Raw genomic sequence first — 25,921 nt, 5'->3', positions numbered from 1 at the left:
GTGTTTTAAAATAAGGCACGTTTTATAAACGGATGTCTTCTCTTTAAGAGCCGGCAGTTACGTCTGAAGGCGTCAGGATTGGGGCTGTAGCCCCTCCTTTCAGAGCTTTTGAAAATCCTGCAGTCATGCTGGCTGGACCAGTAACAACAGACCCGTCTGAGAGAGAGGGGCAGCCGGGGGAGCAGGGCAGGGCATCCGTGACGGGTTTGGGCTTCCAGAAGCGCTTTATCAGTTTCAAAACAGCGCGGCTTCTTTCTGGGAGGAAAGCGAACACGGGGCGGGTCACTTTTTCTTCGGAATAATTTTTTTTTTTTTGACATCGGAGGAAGTGTGGATCTTTCAAGTTGCTTGTGTAAGCGCGGTGGTAAGTCTGTCCAACACACTGTGTTTTTATAACACTGTTTACATTTAAAAACAAATGTAAGGATGTGCTTACTTCTGTTTATCAGTTTCAGAGACTGTGAAGTTAGCTGACTTTACGGCAAGACCACCCGATTGCTCTTGCTGTTGTTATTATTACCGGTGTGGTGTTATCTGCGCGGTCTTTGTATTGGCGTCTGTATTCCCAGAGGATTTCAGAGTGATGCATTTAGGTTTGACGGATCTTGCAGTGCAGTTGATTGGGCACTGTTTTCATCCTCGGCTTGTCTAAGTGCTAGGATGCACGCTGCTATTTTTTCACAAACTCGACGCGTAAAATGTTTTCTAGAAGCAGGCATTTTGACTAGCTACTTTGTAGACAGCTGTGTGCTCCCATGCGATTGTTGTGCCCGTGATCCTGGCACACTAGTGTGATAACTGAGGCATGGATGCAACAGCACGGGTATAACTCGCTTATCAGAGACTATATTTCATTTCAAACAGAAGTCTTGCGCCTGTGTAAAACACACATGCATATATTATTGTTGTTGTTGTTCAGAAAAGCAGCGTGCTTGTGTGTTTGTTTCACTGAACTCTTCAATTGTTTCGTCACAGATACTCTCGAGCCTTTTCAAATGGAAATCCTGCCTGCTGCTCTCGGTGGGGGGAGGGTTAAGTGAAAGAACAGCGAGTGTCCGGGGATACAATGCATCTTCAATAGAATCGGAATTCCAATGAAAACCCGCTGAAACCGACACGCGCTTTAATAGCTGCGTCTGCTCCTTATTTATCATTTTATATCATGTACACGAGATTGTTTAATCTGGTAGCCGAAGGTTTATGTACATTTTAACAGAATTCTCTCAATTTCCAGTTACAATATTATTGCCTTCCTTGACTTTGTCTTCTACATTCCAATCTGTTCACCTGATTAATGATCTGGACTCAAGTTATATCTGTATCAATCTGAATTAAACCCGCCCTATACAGTAACCCCACTCTACACGGTGGATGTACACAGGGACTGTTTGCTTTGGGGCATGTCTCGGTACAGTCCCAGTACACAGCGCTGAACTTGTAAGCAGCGCGTTTGCATTGCTTGTGAGGAGGTTGGCTGCTGTGGGAGCGTCGTTGCTAAGCAGGCTAGTGCGTGGAAGAGCCTGTTGATTCAACAAGGAGGAAGCGCGACATTGCGCTTGGACGGCTTTGCACGCCGAGTTCAATTTGAAACGCGTATTATAATGATGGTTATTATTACCCGCCTGGAAGCAGAATTTACTGGGCTCCGTGGAATGAGTGGACCGTCGTGTCTGTGAATGTGAACGCGCGCATGTAAGTGAAACTCCTGCTGTATTCTCTGCGTTGAAAGGAGCATCTCTTTGTGTTTTCCTTTTCAATTCTGCACGGTCCTCTGTGCTGCTGTGCTGTAGTTCTTACCCGTGGATCATCTTACGATGTCATTGTGAACTCGCTACAGCCCAACCAGAGACGGATTGCTCCCCGGCTGCTCACAGATCTGATTTCACCGGTGTTGACAGAATCAGCTGGGACTTGCTTTAGAATCGCGCATGAAATTGTTGTTGCTGCTGGTCGCTTTATGTAGCATAAAGGACCCAAGTCATTAATATGCGCCCTCCAAATGCGAGGTGACTAAAACATGTTTAACAGTCTAGTAATATGCATGCATGCTATTCTGTACTGACGGTTTTTCTATGACTATGAAGAGGTTTGTTTGCGTGCATATGCATCACACGCATAGCCAAGAGGCAACAGTGAAGCTGATTTCATGCTAGTTTATTGAGGCCAGGAGTGTTAAAGCAGTTCCTTTATTATCTTAGACATGTGACGTTGCAGATGAAATCCCGGGGGGGGGGGGGGGGGGTTCCCCCATATACTCACATACTCACATACTCACATACTCACATACACAGAGACTCACACAGGGAGACTGGAAGTGTTGCTCATTATAAATGTATGTGTAAACAAATGACTGTCGAAATAGTATTGCCTGCTGATTAAGCTCCAGGTAAACTCCAGGAAATCCTTAGTGGTGAAATGGTGATACTGATGGGAATCCTAATGGGAATACTAATTGGGAATGAGCAATCGCATTAACTGCCAGTTATAGAATCACAATCTCAGAAGAACTGCTTTTTAACAATACACAGGTTTATAATGCAAACAGGTTATAAATAAATAAATACATTGGATTGGGCAGTATACTGTGACCATGTATGTAAATAGCAGAGCAGCCCCTTGGAAAGCAGAGCTGACCTTGAAGCCCGTGTGTACAGGAGCTTTTGCAACAGGACAGCGCAGTATCTCCCCATCAGATCGATGTCTCCATGGTCTGCAATGATTAGCTTCTTCCAGTTTGTGCTTCCAGGTATTGCAGTGATTTGTTTTACTTCAGCAGTGACAGCGTTAGCAGACTGAATGTAACTGCGTGTCGCCTTGTGTCAGCGTGCTTAGCCTGATTTAGCAATTTCACTGAGCACATCGAACAAAGCCTTCACTGTGTTTAACCCTCTTATCCCTGGGTCTGTGAAACGGTGTGCAGCCTGATTGGAACTCACATTAGCACTTCATTTACACGTTGAGGATTTTGTTTCAACGAGCTGTGGATTGCGTTTCAGAACTGCCTGTGTTGGTGACATGCTGAATATTCATTCTTAATGACGGTGTGCTGATAACAGCTGTGTGGGGCTGGACTGCGTGTATATTCTTGAATTGGCCTGGCTTTGAGTGCCAGACAGGTAGGCGTATGTATTGTGTCCTGTAATGTGCTGATGAGGTGCGCATGCATCACCACGTCTGCTCACAGCGAGGGAGATCCACTTACTGTAGAAGCCAGTGGAAGATAAAGGAGGGATGATTCTGGGCTGAGCTGACCTTGAAGCAGTGTGACATGTTGTTGCCTTGTCCTAGATCGTGAAGAGCTGCAATCTCTTTCTGAACCCCGTGTTCCTGGTTCCATATTCCTCTACACTGCTGGATTTAAAGATTCCTCTAGGTACAGCGGTTGCTATTTCAGTGCAGGCTGTGTTATTGCCTGGAAGTATGTACACTGTCCTGGCTTTGCAAGTGAAAAGCATTGTGCTGCCTGACTGGCCTCCTCCATTTCCTAGCTGAGCCGTGCTCTGCACTATACCTGTCTGTTACCTGCTGCAGCATCTGGGGAGGAAATGAAGCCCTCTTTGCACATCAATGCTGGAGTGGCACCCGGTATGTCAAAGGGTGCTTACTCATGGTAGTTGTGCAGGGATGTAAGTATGATCGTCTGTCATGTCATGACTAGGGTTGGTGATGCAGCTTCCTTATTTTCTATTAATAGATCACTAAAGCATTATGACCTTCTTATCCTTTCTGTTTGCACGTTGTCTAGAGGCTTTGCAGCACTGCAATATATACACTGCAATATATACCCCTCCTTAGTTAGCACTGCTGGAGCTGTTTGATCACTATGTATATTCCAGAGAGTGTGTCCCCCCCCTGTATTGAAGTATGGATGGAATAAGGAAAGTGGTCTGATTTTGTTGCCTGTTTTAATTTGTCATGTCAAAGACAGACCGTTCCTCTTGCTATTTCTGACTGGTTCCGTCACAGAACTGCTTCTTTCTCAACACATGGAAACCCCATTTTACAAGCCAGTCAGACTGCGTGTATTAATTGCTGAGCAGGAGGTCCTGTCCGGTCGCGCCTCAGCTTGCCAGTCCTTGGTTCAGCACAGAGCTCTTCTGAGGGAAGGGAGGCTAGCCCCACTTTGCCAGTGTTATCTACAGCAGCTGTGTAATCACTGGCAGGCGCTGGATCACACTTGGGGTACAGGAAAGGATTGTGGATTATGTCAGAAACTGACTTTTAACAACTCGTTCCCAGAGACGTGGAAGGATTGGGCGTTGCTGCTATTACAGCAAAAAGGCGTTCCTCTCCCCTCTGGGCAAACCACTGCAGAACAGGAGTACTTTCATTTGGGGATCGGTTTTCACATCTAATAATATAGAATATTTACACATCAGGCTCCAAATAGATTCAGATCAGTTCATGTTTTATTGAAGCTTGCAAAATAAAATCCGCTGGGATCATTGATTCACAGAGTGATCGATTTCGTTGTTGAACCTCTTTTGATTCTCACCCACTTGCACTTGTTTCTGTTGTGTGGCAGGCTGGTTAGCAGGTGAATGCAGTAACAGGTTTGACGGTATCAGAGGAGACCTGTTTTGCTTTGGCGTGCTAGTTTACGGTTCATTTATTTGTAGTAACAGTAATTTGTTTTTGCGTGTGAAGGCTGTTTTCCCTGAAACCCCTGCAGTGTTTTTGCTGTGGTGAAAACACAATCAGACAGCCGGTCAGTCAGTTTTACCTGCCGGGTGCCTGCTTTCTGAGCGATCGCCTCTATTCTGCCCTGTAACTGAGTTAGTACGTGGAAATTAACTTTCCAAACACACAGGTGCAGAGAGGGGGAGAAATGACAGCTGCACACCCCTTATTGGTCAATTCAAAAGCCACCTCACTTTAGTAATTCAGCTTTTAAGATATAAACACATATTGTAACTTGTATGAAACTTATAAGTGTACACTGGTGAAGGGATTCGATGAAACGCAGACTTTCTCCTAAGTTTGAACTTATTTCCATGTCTAGTGTAATTCTCTGGGGGCAGGCTGGGGTGGTGGGCTGCAGGGTGGATAAGGCTGGCGGTTGGCTCAGTAACCTCTCTCTCTCTCTCCCTCCCACTCCCTCCCTCCCTCTCTCGCTCTCTCGCTCCCTCGCTCTCTCCCTCCCTCGCTCTCTCTCGCTCTCTCTCTCTCTCGCTCTCCCCCTCCCTCCCTCTCTCTCTCTTGCTCTCTCCCTCTCTTTCTCTCTCCCCCTCTCTCTCTCTCTCCCCCTCCCCCTCCCCCTCTCCCTCTCCCTCTCTCTTCTCCCCCCCTCTCTCTCTCAGGGTGGTGCTGTGCTATGGGATGGACGGAGCCCAGCTGGATGAGTACGAGGTTCGATTGAAGGAAGTCTTCGACGGTTTCGACGGCAGCGGCTCGGGATCCCTGTGCCAGGAGGAGCTCTCGGACCTGTGCCAGGCTCTGCATCTGGAGGAGGCAGCACCGGCACTGCTGAGGGAACTGGTGCAGGAGGGCAACCCGTCGGACAGGGTGAGGGGGCAGAGACTGTAAACACAGGGGGCAGACACACAGGGAGGGTGAGGGGGCAGAGACTGTAAACACAGGGGGTAGACACACAGGGAGGGCAAGGGGGGCAGAGACTGTACACACAGGGGGCAGACACACAGGGAGGGTGAGGGGGCAGAGACTGTAAACACAGGGGGTAGACACACAGGGAGAGTGAGGAGGACCAGATACGAAACCACAAGTCAGACACAGGCAGGGCAGGGGTGTGTCCCCTCAGACACACACAGACACACACTCTGGTTCCTATGGAGGTCTCTCTGGAGACTGGCCCAAACAAACAGCTCCAGTTCCTGTAGAGGAGGAGGGTCTATAAATCACTGCAGCAGAGAGTAGCAGTGCGACACACTCCAGGCAGCTTGCTTGTGTGCCTTGCACTTTGTCCTGCGTGCAGCGTGTGTGTTGACTGAAGAAAGCCATTGTCTGGCAGCGTGTTCCAAGCCCACAGGCTGCATGCAGCCCATTGTAAGAGGGGGTTGTTACCAGTGCAATCCCTGCAGTCCTTGCTCAATGTTTAGCTAAAGCTTATGAAGGAGGAATGCTTTCAGTGACCTCAAGCTGTAAGAATGTGTGAACAGATTAGCAAGGGTGGAGTTCAGGTAAGAAACTGCGAGGCGTTGCAGTGGAGAGGCGACCCTGAACAAGGGAGCAAGCCTCTGTAACAGGACCCGCCCTGATACTCAGCACAGACTAGGGGAGGAAGCAGGGCACGTGCGGTGTGGTCTTTCACAAGCTGCGGGCCGCTGCTACACAATATCGAATGGCACTGGTCACTGAAACCGACAAGACTGTCGGGCGTCAGACAAAAGCGTTTGCATTGCCAGGCAGATGAGAGCTGTGTAGAATCAGAGAGAAAGCACAGTAAAGAGAAGGAGGAACCTTCCTTCCACACTGCAGCCCAGCAGTTTCTCTTATCCACTGAACAACCCAAATCCACTCCAGTCCCTTCCAGCCCTGAACTGCAGGCAGTAGCTGCTCAAAGCCATGCTGCCCTGTACTGTGGTGCCTCTCTGTGCTTGCAGTAAAGACTCTGTCTGTCATTTAATAATCGCATGGAGAGGAGGTCTGGGGAAACATCTGTGTTCTGGCCTTGGAAAAGAGGTGATTCTGCAGAGTTCATGACAATAGCAAAGTTTTAATATGTGCCAAAGAAGGGGTGGGGGGGCTCACATTTCAACCCAAGGAGTCACGATGTCACGCTTCAACAAAGTAAATATGCATATGTATGATGTCAGACGCTGGCAGCTGTTGCTTTTATAGCACGGCTCTCTGCTTTTCATTAAATTAAAAAAAAAAAGCTGCTTTCAGCAGAGCAGATCAGCCTAGGACACGCCCACTCGACAAGACGGACTTGACTCCTGGGCGGGTGCATTGTGGGATTAAAGGTTAAAGGTCATCTCGAAGTTCTGCTGTTGCCACGGCTCCCTCGCAGGCGCTGTGGTTCAGTGCAGCAGGCTTGCTTTGTGTCTCTCGGAGTCGAAACTCCACAGAGCTGCTGCTGATGTCATTGAAGGAGAGTGTGAAGGGTTGTCTGTGACTGACCAACAGTCTGGCAAACAAGGAAACCCCTTTAGATAGGCTTAACCCTTTCTGTTCTCTACATGAGCTGTAAGAGTTACTCACTGTAACGCTTTAAAGCAACTATATAAAACTCAATAGTCTTACTCAAGGTCAAAATCACTGTTTATTTCTTTACAATTAGCAATATTTCAATAAAAACAAGTTTCTTAATTGTAACCCTATCCCTCCCCCTTCCGTTCCAGGTTCCTTTCGAGCAGTTTAAGGACGCGCTGATCCTCGTGTTGTCAACGACGCTAGGAGGGCATCCGTCGAGTGAAGAGAACAGCCAGGAGCCAGGTGAGAGAGAGAGAGAGAGAGAGACACAGAGCCAGAGCGAGCAGGCACAGACACACCTGCGAATGAAACCGTCCCAGGGTACACAGCAAACCAATCACAAACACCTGCAATACACACACACGTTTATTAGATCCTCGCTAAATGTTATGTCAATGGCCTTCCTGACATGTCTGCAATATCCCGGTACATGCGAGCTCAATGCAAATTACATACAAAAAGGAATGTAAGCAAAAGAAAAAAACATGAAAATGATCATTATGTTCTATTGGTCTAGAAACGCTTTGAAAATATTGTATCAAAGAGACAAACGTTTGGGGGGGTGCCTTCTTCAGCGCCCTGATGCGGCAGCTGTCGACTCGTTTGTCTGTTTGACTCCTGTTGTCCTGCGCTGATTGCTGACGGACGCGCTCTCTGCTGCAGACTCGTCAGAGGCTAACCCCAAGTTCGTGAAGGACGGGAAACGATACGGCCGTCGCTCGCTCCCCGAGTTCGGAGAGTCTATAGAAGGGTTTGCTGAGGTCAGCGAGACCGAGCCCGTCGCCCCAGAAGAGAATCCCCAAAACACCCCCACCTGGGACGGGTGCGAGGTAACACCTTTTTACTTTCTTGTCTTGTTTTAAATCTGTGGCTCTTGCCATTGCAGCTGTGACACATTGCTTAGGTCGACAACCAAAAATACAACGGCCAGGCAAACAGTCGGAGCATGTTGTTAAAACGAGGGAATCCTTTTCAAATGTACGTGGTTTATGTGATGTGTCATGTGATCCGCTGGCCCTGTGCAGTTATACAGCATGGGAAAGCAGAAGGCTCTCTGTGACATCACAAGGGCTGGGATAGTGGGTGCCCATGTGAGCTGCTCACTGCTGCATTGAGCAGCCCTCGAAGACGCTGAAAAAGTCCAAACGTGTGTCCTTGAATTTGAGTTTCTTTTATTTCACCCAGGCCATGGTAAACTGATCTGCACAGCTGCTCTTCTCTGTTAACGTTTTCTACCCCGTGTGCATTTCAGTGCATTTCAGGCCAGCACGGACTTAGTAACTCCGGTTCAGCTTATCTGTCACAGTAATGCTGAGAGAGGTTGATATTATTAGCTAATCAGCTTAGAAACTATGCCTGTTGGGTCTCAGAGCTGAGCACCACTCTCACAGACACACACAGACACACTCACACAGACACACAGACACACTCACACGCTCACTCACACACTCACACGCTCACTCACACACTCTCACACACACACTCACTCACACACTCTCACTCACTCACACACACACACTCACACAGACAGACAGACACACAGACACAGACACACTCACTCACACACAGTCCCATGCAGAGCAACAGCAGCACAGCACAGTCATTTTGACTTTGCCTGTTTATATGCCAAGAGAATTTATAGGCAGTACAAATACAATGAGCTACTTATGAAACGGATTCAGTGCTATAAACAGACACAGAGTGAAGCGGATGTGCAGCAAACAGTGTTTCCTTAGCAACAGGGTCCTGTGTAACGGCCCTGGACTGTCACTGCAGTGTGATTGTAACCCTACAAGTACAATGTCACTGCAGTTTAACTGCAGTTTATCCTGCACGCACTTGTCAGCGTTGGGGCTGTTGCAAGGTTATGATCGTATGGTCTGGTGTGTCACTTTGAGTTAAACTGGTCTGGTTGTCATGGAATGGGCTGGTCAGACTGTAGGCTGAATCTGAAAGAATGTCCCAGGGATGGAAACATCACGATGAGTTTGAATGGGGGAGGCTGTTGCGATGCGTTTTTGCATCCCTGCAAACTTCTTTGAGATGGGTTAGCCTGACCACTTGGGAGAGCTACACAACGACAGTCATGAAAAGTTCTGATTGGGTTCATCAACTGAAGCAAAGCATTTTATCTTGGTGAATCAATCACACAGTTCTGACATGCAGCGTGTAATTTGAGTCTGCTGATTCTGAGTTACTCTGTGACTGCTTGAAGATTCCTTCGGGACGATGATCTTGCCCTGGAGGTGCTGAAGGGATCTGTGAATGAAAGCGTGCTCTCTGGGCTTGACCTTGGAGTCAGTGAGTCGTTGGTGATTTTAGTTGCCATGGTGGCTTCCTGCCATCACGAAACCAGCTGGTGTTTACCTCCCCACAGCAAACACTGCATCATGCTGATAAGCATTTACACAATACATACATTGTAATAGAAAATCAGAAAGTGTGAAACAGAAGTAAATGAGGAGACAGGGATCTTAAACTCCTGTGAAGAGATGTTGTCTGCTGGAGCAGGATCGGATTCCAGTAGCTGTACAGTTAGGAGTGAGGATGAAGATTGCTGTGCCTGTGTGGGGAGGCAGAGTGTTTAGGAACAGGTTGGACTGCAGTAATTCCATACGTACAGCGTGTTTGTTTCAGGTGGATGATAATTTAAACGTGTAAAGTCATATTGCATAGAAGATATAACTGCTGTCGGTACTTGTGTATATATTTAACAGAAAGCAGAAATACGTTCTTTTCATCGTAAGTAAATGACCATTGCCCCATTCTTAAAGTCCTCTGCCTTTGATCACAGCCTTGCCTGGGAGCCAGGCGTGTTTTTTGTTAAACTCGTCCTGCTCCCCACTCTTGCGTCGCAGTGTGTAAGCATGCGGTTCAGATTCCTCCTGTCTGGTGTGTGGGACCCCAGTGTTGACTCGCGTCCTGTCTGACTGCTGCAGAATCAAACCGTTTAAGAAACGTATCTGTCAGCCAGGCGGCTGGCTGGCCTCCTTCCAGAGCTCCGAATCCTAAGGCTTCCTCAGGAGAGACGATGCCTTTTATTAACACTGTGGTCTGACCAGCCTTTGTTTGGGGATTACGCTGCACTGAAGAGGGAGCAGGATTGACCTTTCCTTTGTCTACTCATTCAGTAGTTCAGAACACAGGCCTGCAACTGGCCTGTCCAGGGTTCCGTTAAGACGAGTGCAAAATGTTTTTAAACAGCTTTTACAGTACAAACAAAAAAATGAAAAGTTCACCGCCTCACGGGGTCCACAGAATTCCAAACCAGGAGCGTTGTTTATTTTGTGTTTTATAGAAGCATCATGTAACACCGGTGAGAGAGACACTGTCTGCTTAAAGGCCATCAACAGGTTTCCTGTGCAGAGGCTGCATTCCACTGGCCGCTCCGTTTCAGCACAGAGCAGCTTCCATGCAAGCAGGGTATTGCAGTGACCAGCTCCTTGTGCTCCGAGGCCTCCGTGATGGCTGGGGGGTGGGGGAGGGATTGGGGGGGGGGGGGTTAATGCGCGGCCCAGGTGATGTCCAAGACAAAGATTCAGTGACAGGCAATGGAACGCGTCTTGAAATAATTCTAATTAGCGTTCTGTGGAACAGTGGGATTGGGAGGGGGGGGGGGGGCGGCGTGCAGCAGATGTGGGGAGTGGGCCGGGGGGGCTCCGCAGCGCGAGGGTGTGAGAGGGGGGCTGACAGCTCAACAAAGAGCACAGTCTGGGGGTCGCAGGGCCCTGCGTGCCATCTGCTCAGCTGTGCGGATGAAACGACACGGGGGGAGGGGGATCGCCTCCAGACGGCTGCCTGTATTGAAGCTCTTCCTCGGCTCCCCTCGATTTAGAGTTCCGTCAGTATAATACTGCGCGCCTGTCCTGTATTGTAATGTGTTTGGGGGTTGGGATGGCACACAATGGCATTATGATGCACTGAGCAGGGGCTTCTATTGTTCGCCCCCCCCCCCCCTGAATGCTGCTGCTGCTGGATCTTTGACCTGTGCGTGGGCCCTGTGCCGCAACAATGACCCCGTTGTTCTGATATTCTAATACCCCCCCCCCACCTCCTCGGTCAGCTGATTTGTAAAGACTAAAGCTGAGATGGAAGCTGCTGGGGGTGTGGCCAGCTTGTGACAATCAGAATGGGGGCGGGCATTTTGATTTTCTTAGTTAACCCTTCTGTGAATCCACCAAGCTGGGCACTGAATCAGCTGGTTCAGACAGCAGTGTTTTTAATCTGTAAGACAATACTTTGTGGACAACAAAATGCTATTTAAAAAAAACAAAACAAAAAACAATAGGGTTTAATACCTTGAACTCTGCATCTTTTATTAAAAAGGAACTACAGAAGGGGAATCAATCCCACTACTAACAGAACACGGGGTTAGCACTATTGAAAAAGATCCTCTTTGCTAGCACTGAGGTCCTGGCACACACTCTGTTCAGCTCTGTCTCTCCTGGAATACCCAGGGTGTGTTCCAGAACTCCTGGTAAACAAGATTCTACTGGAGTGCGTGAGAATTCCGGTGGATTCTGGGTTGATCCTCGTATCCATGGAAACAGGGCAGATTAACAGTCGGTTTACATTTCTAATCTGGAATCAGAAATGTAGCAAGCTAGCAAGCTCAGGTGTGTCTGATTAAACTCCTAGTAAAACCAGGACGGGATCAGACTGCTATGGAAGGGGAGTCTTATTTCCATCCCTGCTCAGTGTACTATAGGATGATTTTTGAAAGGGCTTTATTGGAAGGATCTCTCTTGTGCAGCTGCGGACTGTTTGTCAATTTCATTTTCATTTGCTTATTGAACTACACAAAACTTGCATTGATACCATCTATAAATCCATCTGCTGTTTCTCTCCACAGCCCTGGAAGACATCCACGCAATACAGTGAGGAGTATGAGGCTGAAGGTAAGAACGCTCTCCAAGCGCATTGATTTCAAAGCACTGCTCCTCTCTTCCAAGGGATTCGTGGTTCAGACTGTCTGCGCTGGCATTACTTATTCCCTGTGATGGTCTCTGGGTAACTGCAAGAACTCAATTAAAAACCTGCAGGTGCTTTCAGTGCTCGAGCGCCTGTCCAGATTGCAACCGGATGGCTGAGTCTGTCAGTCATTTTAGATCGAAGCCTTAAAACCTCTCGCTTTAAAATAAAGAACAATATTTAAAAACAAACAAACAAAAAACCCTACAGTTGTGTGGTGCATCATGGCCAGTGGGGTGGGAGGTACAGCATCCCCTAGCTGTGTCGTAGTGGAACTTGTGTGTTTCCATACAGTGACTCTCCTCTCTCTCTCTCTCGCTCGCTCTTGCTCTCGCTCTGTCTCTCTCTAGGTCAGCTGCGGCTCTGGAACCCCGATGACCCTGGCACGCCCCGCGGGGGGCAGCCCCCCTCCCCGGACTGGCTGGAGGAGCGGCTGGGGGCTGTCTGTGAAGAGCTGGGGGTGTCTCGTCACGGCTGTGCAAGCTGCAGGCAGCTGATCTCGATGTGCGAGCAGCTGGGACTGGAGGTGAGGAGCGCTCCCTCTGAGAGTCTTACACCGGTCACAGATTGCATGATAATACACAGACAAACATGTTGCATTATTGTGTATATCGTAACTGTTTGTATATATTTATTTACAGATAATTACTTTAAACTTTGCTTATTAATTAATGAACGTAGTCGTCGTCTTCTTAATGCTGTGTATTAGCTCATTACTGCCATCTAGTGGTCAAACACAGTGTCTCATTCTCTAAATGCCGTGCATTCCTCTCGGTTTGAGTTGCAGGGGCTGGACGATGTTTTTACAAATCTGAACCCTGACAGGATGATGAGTGTCCAGGACTTCATTTCTGGGGTTCTGAGGAACGGGACGCCCCCCACCCCCTCCGCCTCCACCCCCTACCGGCAGCTCAAGAGACACCTCTCCACACAGGTACACCCCTCGCCCCCTTCCGTGCCTGATCACCCCCAGGCCGCAGCTCTAACCGCAACCCTAAACCCTTCAAACCCCAGCCTAGCCCTCTGACCCCCCTCGTTGTGTTTTCTCAGCCGTTTGACGAGAGCGGCAGGCGCACGGCCACCCCCTCGGTGATGACCAGCACCATCGCTCTGCGGCTCTTCTCGGGGCTGGACGACGGCTCGGGCTACACCACCGCTGAGCGGCTGCTGGACGCCTGGCAGGAGGAGGGCATCGACAACTGCCATGAGATACTGCAGGTACAGGGCTGGGAGCAGGGGAACTGGGCTCCCACTGAGGAGCAGCTTGATACTGCAGGTACAGGGCTGGGAGCAGGGGAACTGGGCTCCCACTGAGGAGCAGCTTGATACTGCAGGTACAGGGCTGGGAGCAGGGGAACTGGGCTCCCACTGAGGAGCAGCTTGATACTGCAGGTACAGGGCTGGGAGCAGGGGAACTGGGCTCCCACTGAGGAGCAGCTTGATACTGCAGGTACAGGGCTGGGAGCAGGGGAACTGGGCTCCCACTGAGGAGCAGCTTGATCCGCTCCAGGTTTCACTTGGAGCTCCGTTAGCCAGCGTGTAGAATCAATCGCACTGCTCTGTGCATGCTTGGGCATGCCCCTCTCTCTGTGTTTCAGGCTTGTTTAATTGCGTGGCTGTGTGGTTGAGAAGTGATGTCTTGTGTTTTGTGTTGCTGTCCCTGGATTATTCTGTGAATGCGTGGCTGTGTAGTTTGTGTTTGAGCCCCGCTGTCTCTCTCTGTGTTGCTGTGCCTGGATTATTCTGTGAATGCGTGGCTGTGTAGTTGTGTTTTTGTGCTTGAGCCCCGCTGTCTCTCTCTGTGCTGCAGGCCCTGGATTTCAGTCTGGACGGGAAGGTGAATCTGAGTGAGCTGACGATCGCGCTGGAGAATGAGCTCCAAATCACCAAGAATGGGATTCACCAGGCGGTGCTGGCCAGCTTCAAGAGTGAGATCCGCCACCTGCTGTGAGTGCCAGGGCTGACAAGCATGCTACACTCCCTTCCATGCACCCTGCAGTCTCTTACACACACTCTGCACACTGCACTCCCTATTACAGGCATACTGCACTCTGTTACACACACATACACAAATACCAGACAAGCCAACAGTTTGCAGAAACCAGATTGCACCAGTAAAAGCAAAAGCGAAACCAGTGGAAATACAGGGCATGGCCGTGCGTGTGACAGAAGAGCTTTATTTGTGAATGAATACATTGCATTGAGTTTGAAGTGTTGATGTTTTACATATGGTGCTATAGGGGGTGCAGCACACTCTGTACATCCGGTATAAACAGTATCTCGCACTTGTCTCTAATCAATTTGTCCGTCCGTCTTGTCTGTCCATCCATCTGCCAGGGAGCGAGTGGACCGCGAGATGAGGGAAAAGGGGAAGCTGCGCTCCGACCTGGACAAGGCTGACCGGCTCAAGACACAGATGGCCACCGAGATGGACGAACACCACCTCGCCATCGAGCGTCTCAACGACAGCAACCTCAGGTAGCCCGGAGCACCAACTCTATGCTTTCCTCTTGTTCTGTCCCCTACTCAATCATACCGCCCCCTTCTCTATCACGGTCTCCTGTTCGATCTGCCCTTTCCTGTCCCTCTCCTCCTGTGCGCTGTCCTGCCCTGCTGATGTAATGAAACGGTCTCTGCTGCAGGAAGCTGGAGCAGGAGTACCGGGACAGGCTGGCCGCAGTGAAAGCCGAGCTGACGAGAGACCGGGACCAGATCCAGCAGCAAGCCAGCAAGCAGAGGTCTGAGCTGGAGAGGGAGGTGGAGAAGGTGAAGGAGGAGGAGCTGTACCTGCGAGACCGCCTCTCACTTGCACACAAGGTAACACAGTCCTGCCACCACATATACACACAATGAGACCAACCTTTCACACTCCCACACATTACTTCAGTCTTAGAAGGTTTTGCTTGGATTGTGCTCTACCTTAGTGTTCACCTGTGCTCGTGGAAGACCTGGATTGAGAGGTCTCCACGGCTGTGATGGCCATTGCTTATTGCCTCCAAACTGATCTCTAAACTAAACTCTCTCTTTCTCTCAGGAGAACATGCGTCTGGAGGCAGAGCTGCTGGAGATCACAGAGAAGCTGGTGGAAAGCGAGAACCTGGCCAGCAAGCTGCAGAGCAACCTGGATAACATCCTCCAAGAGAAGGTATAGCACAGTGTGACACACGAAGGGAGTCTGTTTAGCTACCATTCTGCTGTACCTGTCTGTCCGTGAATAAGCATATAATCAGCCAGCAGTTCTTTGCGGTCTGTGTCTCTGCACATTGCTGTGTTTGCCCCGGTGTGTTCTCATTCTCACGCGTGGGGGTGTGTGTGTGTTTACTGCTCCTCAGTTTGGTGATCTGGACCCGGGCAGCGCAGAGTTTTTCTTGCAGGAGGAGCGATTCAAACGCATGCGGAGCGAGTGTGAGCAGCAGTGCAGGGTAAGCATTGCATTCCGTCAGCGTCCTGTGACATGAGCATCGATTCAGAGTGAATTGAAATGCAGCGGATCCTCCTGACCCCTCCCTCTCTCACTCCAGGAGCTGCAGGACCGTATTGACGAGCTGCAGGCTGAGCTGGAGGAGTACTCCGCGCTGGGCAGGACATCCCGCCCCTCCCTCGGACTGTCCCTGACCGAGGAGTTTGACAGCAAGAGCGGCGTTGGTGTGGAGTCAGACCCTGGTAAGCACTGGCTCCCCCCGCTCTGTACTGGAGTCACGCTGTCCCTGCCGGCAGCATCCGAGACTCCATTCAGCACCAGATCACTCAGCCTTTCTGTGCAGAAATCAAATCCAGTTCATTTGTGTTTTATATAGCCATTGTATCAATACATACATACATGCATGCGGGCTGGAAATAAGAATGCATAGCAGTTTGATCCATTCCTGGTTTTACGATAACTTTAATAAGACACACCTGAGCTTGTTACCTTTACAAGCTGATAGTAAAACCTGGAATGGGTAAAACTGCTATGCAGTAGTTATTTCCATCACCATACATCATGCGTGAGTTTTAAAATCTTTATCATGTTGATTTACTTATTTATTCTATTTCCCCTAAATTGAATCCAGTTTTTCATGGATGTGAAGTTCTAGAACATGCCTATGTATGTCGATCCACTAGAGAGAAGTGTATCTGTCTTCCACGGAGAGTGTTCTCTGTGTTTTGCTCACAGTCGCTGTCTGCTTTCCCCAGGTCTGGGTTTGGAGGAGGGTCATCCCTTCAACATGAGTCTGGAGGCAGAGATGCTGGTGGAGCAGCTGAAGGATCAGCACCAGCAGGACATGGCGAGCGTGAGAGCCGAGCTGCAGAGCAAGGTGAGCGATCAGGGGTGGCAGCGAGCTCCGGGGGGTACAGAGGCTGCTGGAGCCTAATTGGACATTTGTCAATCGGGGTGACAAATGGGGGTCAAATAAATGAAGCAAAAAAATATACCCTTAGTGGTACCTTTTCAAACCATCATCTTTTTAAGAACTCTTTTCAGAAGCACGCTGGGTTGTAAATGTACATCAGGGATGGAAATAAGACTCCTAGGAGTTTAATAAGACACACCTGAGCTTATTACATATACATTGTGGCTAATCAGGCTGGTAGTAAAACCCGGAATGGGCAAAGCTGCTATGCAATAGGAGTCTTATTTCCAACCCTGTATATCCGTGAGTAACCCTGTCAAACAAAGATCAAAGCAGATCTAGCAATGGAGGATTAAAAAGAAGACACAAATGTATATAGCAGTCTGCCGTTTTTGATCGGAGTTGCCTAGCTGCTGTAGTATTAAAGTGTGATGAAAATGTTTCATGTGGTTTGCTGTGTTGCAGGTCAGTGAGCACGAGCAGCAGGTGGAGGAGCTGAAAGCCGGCCACGCTCAGGAGCAGAGGGCGCTGGAGCAGCGGTGCCGGGAGGAGGTGGGCCGGGTCCAGAACCAAGTGCACGAGCTGCAGAGCCAGCTGGAAACCCTGGAGAAGGAGTGCGAGAGAGCGGAGCGGCTTCACATCGAGGAGAGGGCGGAGCTGGAGCGGGTGCGAGGGGAGGAGAAGAGCCAGGCCCAGGCCAAGGCCTCCGAGCTGCAGGTCAGAGTGGAAGCCCTGGAGAGCGAGTGTGAGCGAGGAGAGGAGGAGAGGCGGGAGCTGGAGAGGCGGCACGCGGAGGAGCAAGCCAGGCTGGAGGAGACCCTGCAGGAACGAGTGCAGGAGGAGCGCGAGAGGAAGCGGGTGGAGCTGGAGGAACGAGAGGAGGAGCTTGCGGAGTTGTTTGAGCAGGAGCGATGCTCTCTGGAGAAGAGGCACCTGGAGGCCCTGGAGGATCTGACTCTGAAACACAGCGAGGAGAGAGAGAGGCTGACTGGCCGGCTGCAGAGCCTTGAGCAGGAGATCCTGGAGGAGAGGTGAGAGGACACAGAGTAATGGGCTCCCTTTCGGTGGTATAGTCCTGGTCTGCAGTAGCTCAGGATGAGATGTCACATAAGATGTATAGGTGGGTGATGACAAGAGGTCAGTATCCCCTCTGAGCTGTGCTGTTGTGAGGAAACTACATTATTTATGTATTTCTCTTTAAAGGAGCACACACAACAAGGATTTAAGCAAAATTTAACAAGTTTCCTTTATTGATCCCAATAATCAAAAGTCACACTGTTTCACAGCTTAATCAATATCATTGTACACAATAATGAGGCCACTAGTTAGTAACAGAAATGAAGCAATCGGACACGGCGCTGGTGTGTGTTCATGGAGGATTTTGATGCTTTTCGAATGCACCTCCATGTACCTGCTGTTTATACAGTCTCTACACCCGTTTGCGTGCAATGCTTAGTTGCTGGCTTATCTCTGTGTGTCAGCAACATTTTGACCAGACAAATCCTGCTTGCACCAGGCCAGGTTAGGCCAGGTCAATCTATCTTACAATAATACAGTGTCAACAGAGAAATGGGTTTAGGATTTGATATAGTAAGGGAGTCTTTTAGTACAGGAAACAAACATCTATTATGTTGCAGCGTCAAATGGATATAAACAGATGATCCTGCCATGAGGGCACTTGGTGCTAACTGTTTATTAATGATTGCCATGTGTAGGAAGAAACTGGAAGGCAACTTCAACCAGAAGATTAGAGAGGCGGAGGCCAGGTTCTCAGGAGACCAGGAGGCAATTTCAGAGAGATTCCGGCAGGACATATCCCAGCTGGAGGAACGATATCAACAGGAGCTCAAGGATCTTTCGGAGCGACATTCCGAGGAGAAGGCTCAGTGGGAATTCGAGAAGGAGGAGCTCCTCCATGAAGGCGAGGGAGAGCGGGAACGTCTGCGGGAGACCCTGGAGCGAGAGAAGGAAGTGGCATCCCAGGAGCTCATCCTAGAAAGAGACCTCCTGGAGAAGAGCCACAAAGAAGAGTTCAATAACTTAATCACTAAAAACCATCAGCTGCAGAAGGACCTGGAGGATATCGGAGCTGTGGCTCGGGGCAAAGAGATGGAGCTCTGTGAGCTGCAGAATGAGCTTCAGGAACGGCTGGAGGCCAAGGCTGAGCTTCTGGCCCAAGCTGAGGACAAAGCCCAAAAGCTGGACCTCCTGCTTCAGCAGGCAGTGGAAGACTTTGAGCAGGAAAGGTCCGAGCTGCAGTCTCAGCTCTGCAGCTTGGAGAAGAAGACCATGGAGGCGTGGTCCCTGGTAGAGGAAGGAACGCAGGAGAAGCAGGAGCTGGCAGCAGAGATCCGCAAGCTGGAGACCAGAATACAGGAGCTGGAGCTGGAAGCCTTGACCTTGTCAGAGGGCTGCGAAGAGGCCAAGAAGCAAAATGTGGAAATGTTTGCCAAGGTCTCGCATCTGACTGAAAGGATAAAGGAGCTGGAAGCTGAAGCAGAGGCGCTTGCTGGCCTGCAAATGGAATCCGAGCAAATCGAAAGGGAGGAAATCAGCTCGACCTTCAGGATTCCTGAAGTGGAAGAACATGTTCCCGGAGAAATCAAGGTCATCGAAGGAGATGGTGAGATGCCTGAGGTTGCTCCTCTTCAGAAGAAGATCAAGCAGTTGGAAAAGGAGAGTAAAATCATTCCTCAGCTGCAGGGAGAACGCGATCATGCCATGAAGGTGCGTGACGACTGCTGCACTGAGATACTGGAGCTGAGTGAGAAACTTCAGGACCAAGGCAACCTCCGAGTTGAGTTGCAAACCAGGTTAGAGGCTGCTGAAGCAGAGAACCTGAAGCTCCAGGAGAGAATAACTGAACTTGAAGAAGCAGTCAATACCAGAAAGACATCTGTTGGGGAGCAAGCTGAGAGAGACAGTGAGGAGCTCCACTTGGACATCTCCAGGGTGATCGAACGCACCAAAGAGATGGAAGACAAAACCCTGCAAGTGATGGAGCTCCAGAGCATGTACGAGGAGTGCTCTCTTGATAAGAGCAGGCTGAGGGAGGAAAAGCTGAAGCTGGAGGAGAGAGTCCAAGTTCTGGAGGAGGAGAGGGAGCAAAGATTAGGGGACCTGGAAGAGGAGTGTGCCAGGTCTAAAACAGAAATGAGCAGACTGGCAGAGGAGAACTCTTTTCTCCGCATTCAGATCGGAGAGCTGAAGAAGCAAGAGGAACTGCTCAGAAACCAGCTCCAGGAGACTGAGAGCAGCAGGAAGAAGGAGGCAGCCGAGGTGAAGGCCAGGAAGGAGGAGAAGCTGCAGGATCTCAACATCCAGCTGGAGGCCAAGATCCAGGCCGTGTCCGAGCTGGAGGACAGCTGCGCGGAGTCTGAGCGCAAGAACGCAGAGCTGAAGAACGCTGTCTCAGACCTGCAGAAGAAATGCCACAAATTCCAGGAAAAAAGCCAAGCCCACAGGTAACGTAGCTTCTCATCAGGAGGAACATGGGAAGTCCTGGTCCCTCGTGCACGTCCCAGCTCAACTAACCACACGTTGCTTCTGTAGCCTGTTTCGTGCAGCTGGTCCATTTTGTCGTGTAGGGTAGTGCTTCTGCTAATGGTCAAGCTCCTATTGTCCTAACTCTTGCTGTCTAGTAGTGGTGTAGACAAAGCTTCTTAACGCTTGCATGTGCATGGTGTAGTAATGCTCTTAGAACAGCATGTATCTTTAAAGGTGTATATACCTCTGGCAGATGGATTGGGAGCATCTGGTATAGATGCTTTTGTCATGTTTTTTTGTGTATTGTGTTTATACTGTAGTCTACCTGCTTTGTAGTTCAAATGTTTTTTACACTGCAGCATTAACAAGTGCTTTCCATATTTATCATTTTTTGAGATTAACTTTTAAAAAGTTCCATGTCTTTTGATGACTGTGTGCACATTTTAATTAAGTGAGTTCCCCACAACCTAAGGATGAATTGCAGCAATGCATTGGAAATGTTACATTCCACAGACTGTTTGGCACTACTACAGCGAAGGACTGGCTGGTTCTAGACTTCTCCCAAAGTTACATCATGCTGTAGGGATGGAAGTAAGACTCCTATTGCACAGCCTTTTCCCTCATTCCAGGTTTAAAAAAGAGCCTCATTAGCCACGGTTTATAGGGAACAAGCTCAGATGTGTCTTAACTCATGGAGTGTATCACAGCGCTATGCAATGGGAGTCTTGTTTCCATCCCTGTGCTGCATAGATGACGAGTCGGTAGAGGCTGGAAAGTTATCGGTTTTGATTGGCTCATATGATCACATGTAAGTGCACTGTGCTGTAACTTAGCTCTGTCCTCTCTGTGTCGCTGTGTAGAAGCGAGGCTAGGAGGCTGGTCGAGGAGAATCTCTCTCTGAAACGGGAGATCTCTACACTGAAGGAGGACGGAGGCTTCTCACAGCTGAAACTGAAGGACCTCGGAGACACTCAGGAGGAAGTGCTGTAAGGAGATTTTGAAACAGTAACACCGTTGCGCTGGGAGAGAGCAGACATTGTATCCTCTCCATTCATAACTCTAAACACTCACTCATAAATTCTCTCTTGTTCGCTTCCCAGGCGCAAGGTGGAGCAGTTTAAGAAGGAGAAGATGGCGGCTCTGAAGGCTGCAGAGAATTTAAAGAAACAGGTATGTTTCCTGAATGTAAACACAGCTGCAGGGGATGCAAGCTTCCTTCCCCATCATCTGATTAAGATTGTTATCCCTTCATTTAGTATTAGCTGAAGTGAATACAGTAGTCCCTCGCTAATACAGACCCTGTTGTGCCATAACTTTGGACATGCCGGACACAACAAATGCCCCCCAGCTATAACGCTGGGTCACTAAATTGTATGATCCAAAGAGACTGGGACATGGAGAAGACCAGATACATGTAAATCCCTAGAATTAAGAACACCTCGTTATTTCAGAAAACCTGTCTGTCTCCAGACATGTCTGGTTTAATGAGGGGCTACTGTAATTTAAAAGGGAAGACGGTTAGCTCCTCAGTTTGTTTGAGCTTAAATGAATAATTTAAACACCAAATGAAAGGAAAGGGAAAGCCTTCTCAATGCCTGTGTGTTGCCCAGGTGCTGGAGCTGCGGTCCCGTGGTCAGCAGCTGGAGAGCGAGAACGCAGAGCTGGCTCAGAAGAGCGGTCGGAACGCCGAGGACCTCGTGGAGCTGAACCGGAGAATGTGTGAGGTGCTGCGGCACCACGAGATCCGCGAGAACGGCCGCCGCCACCACCGGGGGGAGCTAGAGAGGGAGAGAGCTGCGCTGAGCACTGAGCTCAGCCAGGAGAGGAGCAAGGTGAGCAGGACTGGCACAGGGCACTGACACGGGTATGGGGCACGAGGTTGATGGCTGTGTAGATGGCTGTGTTGATGGTTGATGGCTGTGTTGATGGTTGATGGCTGTGTTGATGGTTGATTGCTGTGTGGATAGCTTTGTGGTTTGCTGTGTGGATTAATGCATTGATTTCAAAACAAGAAAAGCTCTCCTCCTCTCACCTTTACCATTGAGTACCACTTCCGCACTGAGTGTTTTATAAGCTGATTGGAAGCGAGTTTACCTGTCATCCGGGTCAGGTTTACTGCCGTACCGAGGCCACACCAACACATTAATGAATGGATTTATTTAATACCTACCAATTTGTATATACTTCTTAAAGGCAATTAGGAGTGTGTATCAGCACACTCCTACTGGGTAAGCTATCAGGGGACTCCTACACACTCTCCTCCAACACAAAGATTATGGAGATGTATTTTATACACTGTTTTACAATGATAGCAATGATAATATTAATTGCTGTATTCTCCGGTCAGATGGCGGCGTGCATGTCCACTCTGGAGTCTGAGCTCTCAAGGGTTGAGGAGAAGAGCCGTGTGCTTGAGCAGGAGAAGGCACTGCTGAGCCAGGAGCTGTCTGCTATGAAAGAGAAGGTGAGTTTAGAGGGCTGGTACTGAGGGCGATGGTGTCTGGCTGTCTGATCCGCATCTAAACTGATCAGGATAGCGGCTGTTGTGCACCATGCCCAGATTAGTCCCAATGCAAAGTGAGGGACTGGCTACAATCCCAGGGCTGAGCGTTGTCTGTTGTATTAAGAGGAGTGGGTGTCTCTTTTAAAGAAGGTTGTGTCTGTCCTGTATGGCTCGTTCCTGACCTGGTTTGTCTGTGTGTTGGTGTAGCTGTCGGGCTCCGGTGACCTGAAGAAGGAACTGCTCGGCGTGGTTTGCAAGAACGAGAAGCTCCAGAAAGAGAAGGAGACGCTGAGCGAGGAGCTGAACCGCTGCGTGGACAAGGTACCGACGCGCTTCCACCACAGAACACTGCTCCTTGTGTTACAGTGAAACATACTGTACACTGACTGTGACTGACCCCCCAATGGCAGTGATCCTCCATTACCTGTGTAACCTTAGGCAAGGTGCTTCACAGTAAGTGCTAATCGGGGTCTGGGGATTGGCACTAAAAACCTTCTCTCTGCCTCTCCTCCGCTCTCCTCCCAGGTTGCGAAGATCGGAGTGCTTGAGAACCAGCTTGCTCAGCTCAGACAGGATCGGCAGGCAGTGGAGCAGCACGCTCAGACACTGAGGAGCCAGCTCAGTGCCTCCCTGGACAAGGTAGAGACCGGGAGAATGCTTGGTTTCTTCTTGGAAAATGAGAACATTGACATTAAGAAGCTCTTTAGAACTTTGTTTCACCTGTTTTTTTATTTACTTTACAAACCGATGCTGCATTGAATTCAATGTAATCTGTATGTGTTTTTTCTGCAATCCCTTGCTCCCAGGTCCACAGTCTGGAAGAAGCAGTACAGAGTGTCAACCTCCAGATGGCTCGACTGAAATCAGACCTGCGGGTCACCCAGCAGGAAAAGGAGGCCCTCAAGCAGGAAGTGATGTCGCTGCACAAGCAGCTGCAGAACGTCAACGACAAGGTGTGGCTCAGTGAATCACTCCTAAACGCTTTGTTTTCAGACTTCCCCTTTTCAATATCAAATATTGTCTTTTGAAACATGAGTGCACAGTGGGCCACAATCACTGCCGATCACCTGTTTGTTTTTTCATCAAACTCACTGAATGCTTTAGAGAATCATCTGTCCCAGTGTTGTGTAAATGCATGCGAAGATGATTTGCGAGAGTCCCAGACCCTGACTGTCTGTCTCTGTCTGTCGGATCAGAACCAGGTTCTGGACCTGGCGGTGCACTCGACGGGCTACCAGAACCAGCAAAAGAAGCTTTACTGGGACGAACTGGCCAGACTGGTGGAGCAGGAGCAGCAGCTGCTGAGGCAGGAGAACGAACGGCTGCAGAAAGAGGTGCAGAACACCAAGGGGGACCTGAACCACTGTCGAGAGAAGGTAAAGAGGGGAGAGGGGAGAGGGGAGAGGGGAGAGGGGAGAGGGGAGAGACTGCTCCAGGAATCCAGGAGTAAGGGAGTGGAGGCAGGAGGGGGACCAACACTAATACCTGAATCACTCAAAAGAGAGAGTAAAGAGGGGGCTCGATCACTGCAGGAGAGGGGGATGAGGGGGATGAAGACTGCTGCAGAAAATGAGAGAGCTATGAGAGGCTAGACCATGAATGGAACACGTGTTTGTGCTAGAATGGTCCTTGCTGTGCACCCCTGTGATAGGCCAGTCTAAAGAGACGAAGGATCTTCCACTGTGGACGACTGCCCATGCAACACATTTATAAGAGTGGGATAGTTTGCCCATAGGGGAACATATAGGCCAGTTTGTCTGTGGGGAAGGCTAGCCCTAGTCGGGGTGTGCACCGTGCTGAAGCCTGAGCACCATGTCTGCTCCGCTCTCCTCAGATCCGGCAGCTGGAGGCGATGATCCTGACTCTGAAGCAGCAGAAGCAGCAGGGCCAGTCCAGCCTGGTGAAGGCGGTGGAGCAGGAGAAGAGCAGCCTGAAGAGGGAGCTGGAGCAGCTGCACAGGGAGCTCCTGGCAGCCAACTGCAGGGTGAGAGCACAGGCACTGCCTTCACACCAGCAACCCTCTAGTGGAACTGAGTGGCACTGACACATTCTAATAGTTGTTTAACTCGTCCTCATGGCTTTATGAAAACAAGATTCAGTCCAACACCAGGAGAGAAAAGGGATCTAGTGCTGCCCCGCCTACATGAATACAATAAATACGGAAATGTAATGTTTTAAAGCACAGTTAAAGCATAGGTAAGCATTGTAAGGCCCACAGAGGCATGGTAAAGCATATTAAAAAGCATGGCAATCTATGGTCAATGTATAGTATAACCATAGGAAAAGCATGCAAAATTACTGTGGTAAACCTTTTAAAGGTTTTGCAAGCTGGTTGGTGGTAGCATGGAAACCCTTGTAAAAGTTTGAGTTTCTAGCAGGTGGTGGTTGTTGGTTTGGAGGGGTCTGAAGCAGGCCTGTGCCCTGACTCTGTCTGTCTGTCTGTCTGTCTGTCTCTCCCCTGCAGGTGAGCGAGCTGAGCGACTGCGAGCGAGATCTGGAGAGCCTGAAGGTGGAGAACGAGGCGCTGCGGAGCCGACAGGCCAGACTGGAGAGCCAGGTACTGGAGATGAGGGGCGCTCGACGCACGCACGCACACACGCACACAGTCTGACAAAAACTCACAGCTGCCCAAACAACAAAGGCAGACTGTATTGTGGCCAAAAGTTGAGGCGTTCTGCATTCTCAGTTCCAGTATGTCTTCCCTGACCACCTTCTCAGTGTTTAGTGCATTATTTATTTTGTATTTTATGAATGAAGTGATTGGATGAGCTCATTTCGTCTCATTCCCATCTCCGTTAAGTTAAATACTGATACGATTGCTCTAATACTGGGTGCCAGTCAGGGTCTGTGCTGATGGGCATCTGCTAAACCAACAGCGAGACACCTGAGTGCAGTGCAGGTCTACCAGTCTACTCCTTCATTACACCCCTCCACCTCTCTGACTACCTGCGTGCTTCTCTCTCCCACTCTCTCTCAGACTCTGTGTGAGCAGCTCGGAGGGCTGGTGCCGAGGGAGCAGCTGGTCCAGGCCCAGCACAGGCTGCTGCAGGGGGAGCGTCGCGGGCAGCACCGTCCCGAGGACCTGGGGGGCCGGGTGCCAGACATCAACATGCAGCAGGTACAGTACAAGTGCTGACGAAGCAATACCACCCCCGACCACCAGGGGCTCACACCACCACTGTGTGCAGCAGAGCACCACTGAGAGATTGATAGACATTCACCCAGAAGAAAGACCTGATATCTAACTCTGTGATTTACACATCACCAGTGAGGTTCTTCAGGAGACCGTGAGGGATCAGCACTCTTTGCTTGCCCTTGCAGAAGGAGGAATGTCTCTATTCTTCTTTACATTGTCACGCTGTCTGGAGTTCACAGTAAAGCAGTGCAATGAATGGATCTAGCGCGCTACTAGATCCACAGTATACTGTACGGTATACTGTACGTTACAATTCAATTGTGCAGTATACTGTACGTT

General features: G+C 49.6%; 1 protein-coding gene across 7 annotated transcripts in view; it reads left to right on the top strand.

Annotated features, from left to right (window-relative positions):
* Positions 1 to 112: 112 nt before the first annotated feature.
* LOC117969344 (ninein-like) overlaps positions 113 to 25,921 on the top strand; it is a 32,241-nt gene continuing 6,432 nt past the window's right edge. For 2 of the 7 annotated variants that reach the window (XM_058986523.1, XM_058986528.1), the window contains exons 1-28: positions 1,003 to 1,692; positions 5,301 to 5,505; positions 7,302 to 7,395; positions 7,816 to 7,982; positions 12,005 to 12,050; positions 12,474 to 12,649; positions 12,905 to 13,057; positions 13,174 to 13,341; positions 13,934 to 14,070; positions 14,461 to 14,601; positions 14,766 to 14,940; positions 15,158 to 15,268; positions 15,456 to 15,545; positions 15,645 to 15,786; positions 16,300 to 16,421; positions 16,923 to 17,488; positions 18,173 to 19,921; positions 20,804 to 20,929; positions 21,044 to 21,113; positions 21,554 to 21,775; positions 22,291 to 22,407; positions 22,654 to 22,767; positions 22,972 to 23,085; positions 23,253 to 23,399; positions 23,643 to 23,822; positions 24,281 to 24,430; positions 24,911 to 25,003; positions 25,424 to 25,564. In XM_058986523.1, coding sequence (XP_058842506.1) covers positions 1,691 to 1,692; positions 5,301 to 5,505; positions 7,302 to 7,395; positions 7,816 to 7,982; positions 12,005 to 12,050; positions 12,474 to 12,649; positions 12,905 to 13,057; positions 13,174 to 13,341; positions 13,934 to 14,070; positions 14,461 to 14,601; positions 14,766 to 14,940; positions 15,158 to 15,268; positions 15,456 to 15,545; positions 15,645 to 15,786; positions 16,300 to 16,421; positions 16,923 to 17,488; positions 18,173 to 19,921; positions 20,804 to 20,929; positions 21,044 to 21,113; positions 21,554 to 21,775; positions 22,291 to 22,407; positions 22,654 to 22,767; positions 22,972 to 23,085; positions 23,253 to 23,399; positions 23,643 to 23,822; positions 24,281 to 24,430; positions 24,911 to 25,003; positions 25,424 to 25,564 — 5,718 coding nt within the window. In that variant the 5' untranslated portion in view covers positions 1,003 to 1,690. Of the gene's footprint in view, positions 365 to 1,002; positions 1,693 to 3,140; positions 3,374 to 5,300; positions 5,506 to 7,301; positions 7,396 to 7,815; positions 7,983 to 12,004; positions 12,051 to 12,473; positions 12,650 to 12,904; positions 13,058 to 13,173; positions 13,342 to 13,933; positions 14,071 to 14,460; positions 14,602 to 14,765; positions 14,941 to 15,157; positions 15,269 to 15,455; positions 15,546 to 15,644; positions 15,787 to 16,299; positions 16,422 to 16,922; positions 17,489 to 18,172; positions 19,922 to 20,803; positions 20,930 to 21,043; positions 21,114 to 21,553; positions 21,776 to 22,290; positions 22,408 to 22,653; positions 22,768 to 22,971; positions 23,086 to 23,252; positions 23,400 to 23,642; positions 23,823 to 24,280; positions 24,431 to 24,910; positions 25,004 to 25,423; positions 25,565 to 25,921 lie in introns of those variants that run through there. The other 5 variants (XM_058986526.1, XM_058986525.1, XM_058986524.1 and 2 more) reach the window with 5 other exon arrangements.

The sequence above is a fragment of the Acipenser ruthenus genome, chromosome 15, assembly GCF_902713425.1.
Source record: "Acipenser ruthenus chromosome 15, fAciRut3.2 maternal haplotype, whole genome shotgun sequence".
In the NCBI taxonomy this organism is placed as follows: Eukaryota; Metazoa; Chordata; class Actinopteri; order Acipenseriformes; family Acipenseridae; genus Acipenser; species Acipenser ruthenus.
Note: the sequence above shows the minus strand (reverse complement) of the source record. Positions and strands in the feature narration are given on the sequence as shown.